The 13,870-nt window shown below is 46.1% G+C and overlaps 1 protein-coding gene across 1 annotated transcript in view; it reads right to left on the minus strand.

The window, feature by feature from the left end:
* Positions 1-6,640: 6,640 nt before the first annotated feature.
* The window catches only part of syngap1a (synaptic Ras GTPase activating protein 1a), a 703,692-nt gene continuing 696,462 nt past the window's right edge, over positions 6,641-13,870 (minus strand). Inside the window, exon 15 of the mRNA XM_068009527.1 lies at positions 6,641-7,202. Coding sequence (XP_067865628.1) covers positions 7,119-7,202 — 84 coding nt within the window. The 3' untranslated portion in view covers positions 6,641-7,118. The remainder of the gene's footprint in view (positions 7,203-13,870) is intronic.

Genomic DNA, 13,870 nt, shown 5'->3' on the forward strand with positions numbered 1-13,870 from the left:
CTTCATAGTCCCACGGTTACTGAACTTGTGGTTAATGAAAGACTTGCATTTGTACAGCACATTTCTCAACAGCAGGACATCCAAAAGCTCTTTCCAGACAAGGAAGGCCTCAGTTTGAACATGTCACCTGAAAGGTAGTACCTCTGACAGTGCAACATTCCCTCGGTACTGCACTGGAGTGGCAGCCTGAATTTTGTGCTCAAGTCTCTGGCTGTGACCCCACAAACCTCTGACTCGAAAGCGAAGGTGCTATCGACTAGAGTCACCGCGTACCAAATAATTTATTACGACTCCTTACAACCTTGAAGGCTTTAATCAGGAGTCCTCCGAGCTTGGGTGCCTAATCCGTAGTATATGTTTACCCTCCCCTTTAAGAAGGCCTTGCCCTCTTACTGGTCCTCCCCTTTAAGAAAGCCTCAACCTTTTAAAGGATATAGTCACAAATACCTCAGACTAAAATAACTGCCCCTTCGCTCCTGAATGTGAAACACTGAATGCACTGGAGAGTGTTGACATGGGAGGGGCTAATATACACCAAAAAAAATTCTAAATGAATGAGGACTAAGTGTGGAAATTTCAACCTAACCTGCCTACTGGAAGACTAGTGGGATCGGTGCACATTGATTTTACACCCCGTCCACCAATGTTTGTTGAAGTCAATGGAGACTGAAATTGGATTGGGTGTCAAACTAGATTTCCATCCAATTCCGTGGAATTCCTGTCCGATGAGTTAGGTTATAATTACCCGAGAGAAAGTTGAGAAATGAAAGAAAAGGACTCTAGCTCAGTGAAGCAAGGAAATTTAAAAAGTTAAAGCACCTCAGTCTTGATTATGCTCAGTTCCAAATGCCAAGTTGCTTACTAAACATTTTTTAAACTAACTGTCATTAACCTCAGGGCGGCCCGAAGCACTTTTACAGCCAATGTTAGAGAGGGATGATCTGCAATGGGAGAGTTAGTGTAGTCACTGCTGTAATGCAGGATCCAATTGCGCACAGCAAGATCCCACAAACAGCAATGTTTTTGTGATGTTGGTTGAGTGATAAATATTGACCAGGCCACCAGGGAGAACTGCTCTGCTCTTCTTCAAAATAGCATCACAAGATCATTTACATCCATCGGAGATGGCAGACAGGCTCTCAGTTTGACAGGCATCTCACCTGAGAGATGGCACCACTGAGAGAGCACCACTCACATCTCAGCATAGATTATGCAGTCAGGTCTCAGGACTAGGACTTGAACCCATGACCTTCGCGACTCAGGAGGTAAGAGGGCTATCCACTGGGCCACGGCTGACAGCTCCATTGTAACAGGCAGCCACCAGGCCCATTCCTGCTGTTTTCATTGTTCAATAGCTGGGGCCATTGTGGTGGTTCCATTTCCTCCCCCCCTCCCCCCCCCCCCCCACCTACTCTCCAGCAACAGGGTTGGAGCCTAAATTGACTTGTCATCTCCTCCTAAAGTTGCTGGGATAATTTTGCAAATCACTTTCTCCCCCAGTGTTGGCCACTTTCCGCGAGCTCACCCACCCGTCCGTCTTCACATGTTAGCATGAGCAGACTATTCTACTGTGAGGGCATCACAGCAGAGCCCAAGTATCTCCTCACCTGATCTCCGCACACACACAAGCACAAACACACGTTTTGAAGCCTAATTCACTGAAATCATGAGCTAGAACCTCAGGTGACTTTAATCTTCTTATCCCAGAGGCACTGAAGTCAAATGTAGCCTCCCCCTTCCCCCGACTCCATCCCGACCCAATTAAAACCAGTTCATTCAGAACCGACTGAGGATCAAACCTGAGCGAAAGCTCATGCCTCTAAAAAACCCAGTGAAGATTATTCCCCTAATCAACCCAGTGAAGTTCTTCCCTCTAGCTCACCCAGTGAAGCTCATTTCCTCTAGCTCACCCAGTGAAACTCCTCCCTCTAGCTCACCCAGTGAAGCTCCTCGCTCTAGCTCACCCAGTGAAGCTCCTCCCTCTAGCTCACCCAGTGAAGCTCCTCGCTCTAGCTCACCCAGTGAAGCTCATTTCCTCTAGCTCACCCAGTGAAACTCCTCCCTCTAGCTCACCCAGTGAAGCTCCTCGCTCTAGCTCACCCAGTGAAGCTCCTCCCTCTAGCTCACCCAGTGAAGCTCCTCGCTCTAGCTCACCCAGTGAAGCTCCTCCCTCGAGCTCACCCAGTGAAGCTCCTCCCTCGAGCTCACCCAGTGAAACTCCTCCCTCTAGCTCACCCAGTGAAGCTCCTCGCTCTAGCTCACCCAGTGAAGCTCCTCCCTCGAGCTCACCCAGTGAAGCTCCTCCCTCGAGCTCACCCAGTGAAACTCCTCCCTCTAGCTCACCCAGTGAAGCTCCTCGCTCTAGCTCACCCAGTGAAGCTCCTCCCTCGAGCTCACCCAGTGAAGCTCCTCCCTCTAGCTCACCCAGTGAAGCTCCTCACTCTAGCTCACCCAGTGAAGCTCATTCCCTCTAGCTCACCCAGTGAAGCTCCTCCCTCTAGCTCACCCAGTGAAGCTCATTCCCTCTAGCTCACCCAGTGAAGCTCCTCCCTCTAGCTCACCCAGTGAAGCTCCTCCCTCGAGCTCACCCAGTGAAGCTCCTCCCTCTAGCTCACCCAGTGAAGCTCATTCCCTCTAGCTCACCCAGTGAAGCTCCTCCCTCTAGCTCACACAGTGAAGCTCCTCCCTCTAGCTCACCCAGTGAAGCTCATTCCCTCCAGCTCACCCAGTGAAGCTCCTCCCTCTAGCTCACCCAGTGAAGCTCATTCCCTCTAGCTCACCCAGTGAAGCTCATTCCCTCTAGCTCACCCAGTGAAGCTCCTCCCTCTAGCTCACCCAGTGAAGCTCATTCCCTCTAGCTCACCCAGTGAAGCTCCTCCCTCTAGCTCACCCAGTGAAGCTCCTCCCTCTAGCTCACCCAGTGAAGCTCCTCCCTCTAGCTCACCCAGTGAAGCTCCTCCCTCTAGCTCACCCAGTGAAGCTCCTCCCTCTAGCTCACCCAGTGAAGCTCCTCCCTCTAGCTCACCCAGTGAAGCTCCTCGCTCTAGCTCACCCAGTGAAGCTCCTCCCTCGAGCTCACCCAGTGAAGCTCCTCCCTCGAGCTCACCCAGTGAAGCTCCTCCCTCGAGCTCACCCAGTGAAGCTCCTCCCTCTAGCTCACCCAGTGAAGCTCATTCCCTCTAGCTCACCCAGTGAAGCTCCTCCCTCTAGCTCACCCAGTGAAGCTCCTCCCTCGAGCTCACCCAGTGAAGCTCCTCCCTCTAGCTCACCCAGTGAAGCTCATTCCCTCTAGCTCACCCAGTGAAGCTCCTCCCTCTAGCTCACCCAGTGAAGCTCCTCCCTCTAGCTCACCCAGTGAAGCTCATTCCCTCCAGCTCACCCAGTGAAGCTCCTCCCTCTAGCTCACCCAGTGAAGCTCATTCCCTCTAGCTCACCCAGTGAAGCTCATTCCCTCTAGCTCACCCAGTGAAGCTCCTCCCTCTAGCTCACCCAGTGAAGCTCATTCCCTCTAGCTCACCCAGTGAAGCTCCTCCCTCTAGCTCACCCAGTGAAGCTCCTCCCTCTAGCTCACCCAGTGAAGCTCCTCCCTCTAGCTCACCCAGTGAAGCTCCTCCCTCTAGCTCACCCAGTGAAGCTCATTCCATGCAACATTCTAATTCATCCATTGACGATCATGGTCCTTTAGTCATGCCTTCGGAACAGTACTATAGTTTCACCTTATCCATTTCTTTTAGTTTAAATAGCTCAGTAAGGTTCCCCCTTTATCCTTCTCTCAGTGCTGGGCAGCATTAATTTCTCAAATTAATCTTCAATGCACAACCACTTTTCTCTCAGGATGAAACACGTTGCTGGTTTCTGCAGCCTCTCCAAAGCATGTTGGAACTTTTTTTTTTGGTAATGCAGCAGTTTGAATTGAACAAGCTGCTGCAAATGGGGCCTGGCCAGTACATCGTAAACCTTACTATAACCTTTACACAAGGCTTATCTACTGTTCTCGCTGTGTATTTCAGCATTATATAAAATTACATTGAATGTGCAGCACAGAAACAGGCCACTTGGTCCAAGTGGTCTATGCTAGTGTTTATGGTCCACATGAACCATCTCCCACTTTATCTAATCCCATCGGCATAATCTTCTACTCCTTTCTTCCTCAAGTGTTTATCTAGTTTCTCCTTGAAGGCTTTGATGCAATTTGCCTCAACCACTCCACATTCTAATCACTTATTGTATAAAGAAGTTCCTCCAGAACTCCCTATTGGATTTATTAGTGACTATCTTAGAATTTATGGCTCTCAGTTTTGGACTCCCCCACAAGTGGAAACCTCTTCTCTACATCTACCCAATCAAACCCTTTCATAATCTTAAAATCCTCCATCAGGTCACCCCTCAACTTTCTCTTTTCTAGAGAGAAAAAAAACCCAGCCTGTTCTGCCCTCCTTGTTAGGTAAAACCTCTCAGTTCTGGTATCATGCTTGCGAATCTTATTTAGCACCTTCTCCAGTGCTTCTAAATCCTTTTCATAATGTGGATACAGAACTGTTACTACTGGCTTCTTGAAACTGCTTTGTTCTATTGTCGACACATTGAAATGTGATGGGTCAACCATTGCCGTCGGATCCTGTTCTGAGTCTCACTGCGCTAATTCAGTCCCGCTCACTCCAGATTATGGCACACCCTTTTTCAGCCAATTGCTTTAACACCTAGCAGTGTTAAATTTTATCCCGATTACAGAACAGATCGATGTCCTTCAACTAATCTTGAGCTCCACTTTCTGGAGATGCAAAACGAGCAGTATTCAATAAGGTTTCACATAAGAGACTTTTAGCGAAAATCAAAGCCACGGAATTGGAGACAAATTATTGACCTGGTTTAGGAGATTGGTTAGGCAATAGAAAACAGAGAGTAGGGACAATTGGAAGGAAGTGAATAGTGGCGTCCCTTGAGGATCTAAACTGGGGCCGTAAGCTATTCACAAAATTTACTAAGAACTTAGTTAACACAATAGAGAGCCATATATCCAAGTTTGCCAATGACACAAAGATTGATGGTACAGTATGCAGTGTAGAGAGGAGCATAAAAATACAAAGTTCATTAAAAGATTAAAGTGAGATTCCATTGCAGGTTAAGTGGGTGACCATCCATTTTCGACCAAAAAAAGGATAGATCCAAGTATTATTTAAAAGGTGAAAAGCTAGGAACAGTAGAGGTCCAAAGAGATTTTGGGGTTCTGTACACGGATTGCTAAGATGTTGTAATAAGCGATATAAAAAAAAACCAAAAAGGCGAATGCGATGTTAGTCTTTATAATTAGAAGGCGAGAATATAAAGGGAAGGATGTTTTGCAACAGCTATACAAAGCCCTGCTGTGACTACATCGAGAGTAGTGTGTACAGTTCTAGGCACCGCACCTTGGAAAAGATATGTTGGCATGACAGGAGTTCAGTGCAGATTTACCAAAATGTCACTAGGGATCCAAAGGTGAGATTATAAAGAGGGATTACAAAAAAACAAGGTTTGCATTCCTTGGATTATTGAAGGCGAAGCAGTGATTTGATTGAGGTTTTAGGATTTTGAAAGGAATTGAAAGGGTAGATAGGAGAAACTCTATTACATTGGTGGGAAGAGTCCAGGACAAGGGGAGCTAACCATAAGATCAGAGTCAGGCCATTCAGGAGAGAAGTTAGGAAACATTTCTTCATGCAAAGGGTGTTAGAAGTGTCAACTTCCAACAAAAAATGGTAGATGCGAGCTCAATTAATAATGTTAAATCTGAAATTGATAGATTTTAGCTATCCAAGGGTATAAAAGGAGATGGAACCAAGGCAGGCAGATGCAGTTAAAATACTGATCAACCATGATCTCACTGAATTGCAGAACAGGTTCGAGGGCCTAAATAGCCTATGTTCCAATAAAGAATAATTGATTCCTTGGGAGTGAGTTACAGGCTGGAATCTAATCGAGGGGTTCAGATGGTTTATATATAGAATAATGGATACCTGGGAGTGAATTACAGATTGAAATCTAATCGAGGGGTTCAGATGGTTTATATATAGAATAATGGATACCTGGGAGTGAGTTACAGACTGGAATCTAATCGAGGGGTTCAGATGGTTTATATATAGAATAACGGATACCTGGGAGTGAGTTACAGGCTGGAATCTAATCGAGGGGTTCAGATGGTTTATATATAGAATAATGGATACCTGGGAGTGAGTTACAGATTGAAATCTAATCGAGGGGTTCAGATGGTTTATATATAGAATAATGGATACCTGGGAGTGAGTTACAGACTGGAATCTAATCGAGGTGTTCAGATGGTTTATATATAGAATAATGGATACCTGGGAGTGAGTTACAGGCTGGAATCTAATCGAGGGGTTCAGATGGTTTATATATAGAATAATGGATACCTGGGAGTGAGTTACAGGCTGGAATCTAATCGAGGGGTTCAGATGGTTTATATATAGAATAATGGATACCTGGGAGTGAGTTACAGGCTGGAAAGACCACGACTGGAAGACAGAGAGAGTAAAAGGTTACGTTTTTGCTTTATTAAAGGTCATTCTGTCACCACACCCCCATACAACACAACAATAGAAGCATCAGATAGCATCCCTGGTGTCACGGCAACCAGGAATATATGTTAAACTATGTACAGTACATATCGTTATGTTATTTACAATACAAACAACAATCTCTTAATTACACGTGTGGGGAGAAAAAAATCCAACATATATACACATTTATATACGTATAAATATTTTGATTTTTATCGGGTTAGGAGCGGGATTAATTACAAAGTAGGCATTTAAAATGGATAAATCGAGGACCTGAAAAGTTAACGTTTTTGTTTTCTCCTTGTTAAATATATACACAGAACAACATAAACCAGTACAATCACTTCCTCCAACATTATTCTGGCAGTGGTTACTATAGCAACAGAGATTATATTCACATGATACAAACGTCAAATCATGATGAGCCATGCCTGTGTTTTTTTTTGTGGTTTTAAATTTTAAAACGTTATTAATATATGTATGGCTATCGATTGTCGACTCAGAACTGCGTCGATATTGAAGTTACTTTCTTTTCGTTTTGAATTGTTTGTGTGTCTATGGCTATCGGAATGCCCCATATGTCAACGGGAGAAGGCGACTATGACTCCGGGCTGTTCTTCCAGCTCTGCGCCCCATTTCGGAAGGCTACGGATCGAAAGATGGGCGAGTGTGAATCGGTCGTGATAAGAAAATATAAACCCTTCCCTCCCCCCTCCCCGCACTCCTCCTCCCCCCACCTTGGCGTCAAACAAATGATAAATAAAACAGAGGTGTTTTTGTATGCGTGTGCTTGGGAGATGGGGGGGGGGGTGGTGGTGAGGGGGAAGGGAATATGGACGAGGGGATGTATTCGGGAAGGCAAGCTGGTGGGATCGTGACTGTGCTGTCAAAATCCCAGCCCACACACGCTCTCCTCCAGTATCTGCAGCCCACCAAGAACAGTTAAAAGACTATCGTCTTGCCTCAAGGAGTCCGACATATAGAGCCATAGAGTTATATAGCACAGAAACAGGCCTTTCGGCCCATCCTGTCCGTGCCGGCCATCAATCACCTATCTATTCTAATCCCATTTTCCAGCACTTGGCCCGTAGCCTTGTTTGCTATGGCGTTTCAAGTGCTCATCTAAATACTTCTTAAATGTTGTGAGGGTTCCTGCCTCTACCATCCCTTCAGGCACTGCGTTCCAGATTCCAACCACCCCCTGGGTGAAAAAAATGTTTCCTCAAAACCTCCTGTCCCTTACCTTAAATCTATGCCCCCTGGTTATTGACACCTCCGCTAAGGGAAAGAAGAAAGAAAAAAAAAACATCTTCCTCCACTACCCAGTCTAACCCCTTTCTCTGTCATGCATTTCCCCTCCTTCAAAAGATAATTTTAAATTAATTCGCCAGGGAAACTGACAGGGATCAGGTGGGGCACTGGCTTTATCCCCCAGCCAATGCTGACTTCAGTAAAGAAAATAAATCTGGGCGGGGTACTGTGAATGCAAATCCAGCATTGAATCTGATCCCAGCCAGTTTCCCGGCCCGGGGGGGTGGGGGGTGTGATAGTGGGTTAAAATTTCCCCATTATGCTCCACCTGATCTTTATCATCATGGAGACTTACCCCCAACCCCCCGATTCCCTGCCAGTCACCACTTCTGTCCCCTAAACCACCTTCTCAAGTGCAACTCAAGATGGGCTACAAACCAGCCTTGACAGTGACACCCATATCCCGAGAATTAAATTTTTGTTTTAAGTCCTCATGTCTAGACTGTGCGTGGACCAAAGTCCAAATTTCCCCCAAATTGTTGAGGGCTAAAAAAAAAGCTGATTTCTCAATTTTCTCATAAGCTACAACTTTGAGGGAAAAAGGGGGAAGAACTTGGAATCCGCTGCCAACGTTTTCCTAAACTTGGGATCCTACTGCCAAGGAGTTTCCTAAGCTTGATGCCTGCTTTCAGGATTTCTCCCTCAATGTGCCAACTTTGAGGTGAACTGATGGTCATCAGTGCTTTACCTCTTCGAGGACGGATGTCCAAGGGCATGAGAGATAAAGGGGAGGGACGGGCAGGCTCCGACAACATCCCTAAGGTTGCCAACTCTCATTGGACTCATTCCAGGCAGTTTCACCATATAATCTTCCACCTCCAACCGCCCCCATCATTGGCCAAGTGAAATGTCCATCCTCACGATGCCCAGCCTTCCCACACCAATTGGAAATTAAACAAGACTCTAAATTACCCAATTGGATGACTCTTGATTCTCAGTAAAACAGCTTCCCCCTCCCACCCCCATCATCACCCATTGATTTGTTCACAGCTGTAGCCTGGTGATCAGTCTTCAAGTCCAGGAGAGTGCCAGACAATCCTGGAGGGTTGGCAACCCCCTGCCTAATGTCAACTCAACCCCAATTAATGCTAAAACAGAAATCGGATTGTACTGGGGCCGTAACGGAGCGCAGACCTCTTCATTTAATTTTCATAATTTCGCTACTCCTCTTCGTCTGGTCCAAACGCTTTGTGCTCACGTGGTTTACTTAAATGGCCATCGTTGTCTCCCTTTCTGCCAAGACCTAAAAATAATAGGGGGAGGTTTCCATAGGTCTGAGCCCGAGCGCTTGGGGCCTGTTGTAGATTGGGTGAGCCCAGTGGAGGAAAGGAACCCGCCCGATTCTCCTCAAGAGGACTATCCCCTGCTATGTTGGAGTTTTCCTTCCAGTTGTCTTTCTAAGGAGAGCAATCACCCAGTACTTTCACCAGCGGAATAAGGCAAATTTAGTGCTAAGGGAAGTCTGGCCCCTGCTTTGAGGAGAAATTCTTAAACTTCAACGTTGCCTTCAGTGGGTTGACCAGCAGCACAGGGCTGGTTGATTGTCAGTCGCAGTTATTTACTCTTTGTCAAGGTACCTTAGTGCAATGATCTGATGGAAAGGGCGTATTCGACGTAATGTATTCATGTGGGATATGTGTGTTGTCTGTCGGATCGTGGATGGGAGATCTGTGACATCGTCCCTTGTAACACACATGTGAGTGCGCACGCATGGTCAGAACAATGATGTCATTGCAATGTCAAAGGTCAGTGCACGCGTCCCTTCCCAGGGTGCAGCTGGTGAGGGGAGGGGGGGGGGGTGGGGAAATCACAGACACTCATTTGTATGTCTCCTCCCCACATCCCATAATTTTGTGAGCACCCTCAGCTCTTCCTTTATTCCTGCTGGGACACTGATCCCAGGGAACAGAACAGCCCACAGGATACACCCGCACCCCGCCACCACCTCACTGCCCGCTAATACCATTCTTGGTGTGTCAGCAGAGGCAGACACTGCAGGTGGTCTATTCAACTTTAAAGGGCATTGCAGTTTCCAGCAAGGGCCCCCACCCACCATCAGCACCCCAGCCCAGCCCACCCCTCCCGACTTGGCATCAGATGTGGGAAGCTTTGACTGACTTTTGCTTCCCTTGCGGTGGGGAGCCCTGCAGCCAGGCTTAGCAACCCACCCTGGCTAACAACGCAAAGTGGAGGTCAAACCTGGGATCTTCCTGTTCTTTACGGCTGAATACAGCAGCAGCTGGGGTGAGGAGAGGACGGGATAAGTGTTGACTCTCATGAAGCTGTTTGAGCCAGGTTGGGTGGAGGGGGAGTGGGACATGGATTGTAAAGCCAGGGGCTTTTTTTGTTTAAAAAAAAAAGCTCAGTTTGCGGTGCTTTCAAGTAAAATTATTCCTGAATTTTTCAGATTGTTGACGCAATTTTATAACCCCACCCTGCCTGGTGTGTGATATCGGCCAGAATCCCATCAACTCTGCCCTTCTGACAGTGGTAGTTAAATGAGTGAAATTGCCGGTTCCTATTGAGGCACATGAGTAAGAACTGAAATAGCAGAGAGACGTCTGAATTCAGTTGTATTACCTCCCACTCACTTCAAGATCGAGACCAAGGTGCTTTTGGTATTTATTTGGCACAACACCCGTCACAATGACCTTCCCAGCTTGCAAGCCATAATTTTGGGGGTGGCGGTGGGTGGACTGTGGATTAGTTTGGTGTTTTGGAACTGGTGGGGACAGGGATGGGGGACTTGAGGGGCTGGAGGGAGGGGACTGTCTACCAGTGCCAGGCCACTCTGCTACTATAGAGGAGCAGGTACAAATAGGGTTGCCAACCCTCCAGCATTCTCCTGGAGGCTCCAGAAATTAAAAGGTTAATCTCCATGCTGTGAGCAATCCGGGGGAATTAAAATCAAGTGATTTCTTTTCATTTTCCTTGAAGATTTTAATTTATTAGTTATAAAAGTATTGGTGAAGGGGTGATAAAGGCTGTTTAACTGGGCAAGGTGGGGGGTTTGGGGGTTGGAGGTCATGTGATGAAATATTCAGGGACATGAGCAACCAGCGTTGACAATCTTGGATGCAGACCAAAACAAACAAAAAGATCCCAAATGCGAGAGTAAGTTAGGAGGAACAGCATCATCTTCCACAGTCTGGTGGAGTACGGTTAAGGGAGGATCTGACTGAAAGCTAACAGATCTCCCATGGCATTGCTCCCAGTAATTTGGAGGATTCACTGCTTTGTCCCAAACAGGTTATACTTGTATTGTTGGTGTTGTTGTATAGCACAATGGTGTAGTGGTGTGTCACTTGCTTTGATACTTTAAGGCCACAAGGTATTAACTGCTCTGCCTTCCTCCAATCAATTAGAGGCTAACTGCCACTACCAGATCCTTGGGTCAATTAGAGAGTAACTGCCACTACCAGATCCTTGGGTCAATTAGAGAGTAACTGCCACTATCAGCTCCTTGGGTCAATTAGAGAGTAATTGCCACTACCAGATCCTTGGGTCAATTAGAGAGTAACTGCCACTACCAGATCCTCATGTCAATTTAAGGCTAACTCCTATTACCAGATCTTCAAACTATTAAGAGGGTAACTGCTTTACCAGATCTGCAGGTTTATTAGAGGGTAACTTCTGTTACCATATTGTCAGGTCAATTAGAGTGTAACTGCTCTTATTAGATCCTCGGGTCAATTAGAGAATAGATCGGATTTCTTCCTTCTTAAATACCTTTTTTTCCAAAAAAAAAGGATGACACGTAAATTTGCATGTGTGGGCCTGCGGCATTTGAAGTCTGCTAGTCAGGTCTCTATTTGGCATTGCTCACAGTCAGTCAGACTGTGCTGTTTTCCTAAGGTCAGGTATCTTATACCAGATAGCATACAATGTGCTATTCTGCTAAATGGAACTTTGTCCCTTTAAAGGTGTCACAATCTACAAATCCATTGACCAATGTTTAGGTCAATCAAGAGTTTTACTGTAATGTGTTCAGGGAATTTGAATTTAGGAATGTGACACTTGGCCATGCTAGAGGTACCTTTTTTTTTTAAGCATAAGGCAGAATAAACAGGACCAGGATAAACCAGTGGAAAAAATCAAACATCAGGAGGAACTGTTTTGTAAATGCATTGGTAAGTGTTTGGAAAATCCTCCAAAGTGAATTGCAAAGATGCAGAATTTAGGGGTGTGCTGCACATCTGGCAGGTTGGGGCAGTGGGACTAGAAGAAGGATGGGGATACAGTGGGTGTATGGCCTCTTGGCACAATCCCACTGCTGCCTTCGAACCACGATCTTTTACTTCAATACCATGTCTCACAGTTCCAAGGAAAACGCGATCATCAAAGTGACAGCTAACATGACTGCTATGTTGGGCTTTCTGATAAAACCCGGAGATTCAGCAGAATGGTACAGGGCTAAAGGAAGTTAAATAACGGGGCCAGGCTGCACAGACTAGACTTGTGTTGCCTTGAGTATAGAAGATCTGACCGAGGCGTTTATGATGGCTAAAGGAGTTGATAGTCTAGATCGGAGAGAAGCTATTTCCTCTGTGATGGGAGAGGTCCAGAACAAGGGGACGTGAACTTAAAATTTGAGCTAGGTCATTTACGATTGAAGTCAGAAAACACTTCTTCAAACAAAGGGTCGTGGAATTCCACCCACCCCCCAAAAAAGCAGTTGAGGTCGGGGCTCAATTAAAAATTTCAAAAGTGGGATTGAGGTTTTTGTTAGGCAAGGGTATTGAGAGAGACAGATGGTTAAATGGGCTGGGTTATAAATCAGCCAGGATCCAATTCAAGAGCAGAACTGGACTGAGGACAACTCCTGTTTCCGCTGTTCCTGCATTCTTAATCCGAAGAACTGTCTCCCCCTCTAACCAAATTTATAGCCCAATCATGTCTGGCTTGCAAGCAAAGAATCTCCAGTGAAGGCGAGAACCCTTTAAGTCTGATCTTTCAAGATCTATTTACATGGGGATGGGAGACGGGCGGAGGTAGTTGGCTGGAGAGAAGAAAAAAAAAAATTTTTTTTAATTGACATCCTGGCGGCTTTTCCACTCATTTTAAAGGGTTATGTTTGTTTGTCTCAGTTGACGAAAAGATCTAATTCCGCACCCCCCGAAGTGAATGCAATTCTTTAAACTGTTTAAAATATCCCAGAATTTTCCTTCATTCAACTTTTTTTTAAAAAAAAGAACAAAAAAAAACCAAAACACCGAACAACAATGCTCACAGAACGAATCAAACGTTGTGACTGAATGACCCTACCTTGATGGTGAACTCTGTCGCTAAGGCGATACTTGCAAATTAACAATATTTCCCCAGCCTCCCCCCCCCCGCCCCACACACACCCCCGTGACGGGATTGTGCACGCTTAAGTCGCTGTGATATTCTACACTTAACCGCCTCTAGGGGGGTAAATGATTTAATGTTAAGAAAAAAATTAATAATAATAAATTGGTTAAATACATTTTCAGTGACCAGCAGCCAATGGTAACCTCGACGCGAGCAAGTGTCACGTTCAAAGAGATGGTGGGGGAAATAGGTAAGCAATTCCCAGTTTGGGATCCTCAAGCGCATGATTGGAGGGTTGCAGCAAATTGGCTGCTCTCGATATCCCCCATGACCCTACCCCTGCCCACACCTCACCTCTCCCTTCACTTAAGATTTATGGCCAAAATTGAAATGATTCTACCATAAGATTTGTGCGTGAAATTCATGGCTAAACGATGCAGAACTACGCCTTGTTCTTGGAGAAACGCCATTCAACCTCCCCACCCACTTCTCCTTGTTCTTTTTCTCCTCGCTCTGCTGTGCAACCTCTTTTGGAGACACGAACCGTTCCCTGGGCTGTCAGAGATGCTCAAATATCTCTTTGAAGTGGCCATTCATTACGGGCGAGCCCAGGTTATGAGGTTCCCCCTCCCCCCCCAACCATTTGTTTCATGGGATGTGGGCTTTGCTGGCAAGGCCAGCATTTGTTGCCCATCCCTAATTGCCCTTGT

This window comes from Heterodontus francisci, chromosome 29, assembly GCF_036365525.1.
Source record: "Heterodontus francisci isolate sHetFra1 chromosome 29, sHetFra1.hap1, whole genome shotgun sequence".
In the NCBI taxonomy this organism is placed as follows: domain Eukaryota; kingdom Metazoa; phylum Chordata; class Chondrichthyes; order Heterodontiformes; family Heterodontidae; genus Heterodontus; species Heterodontus francisci.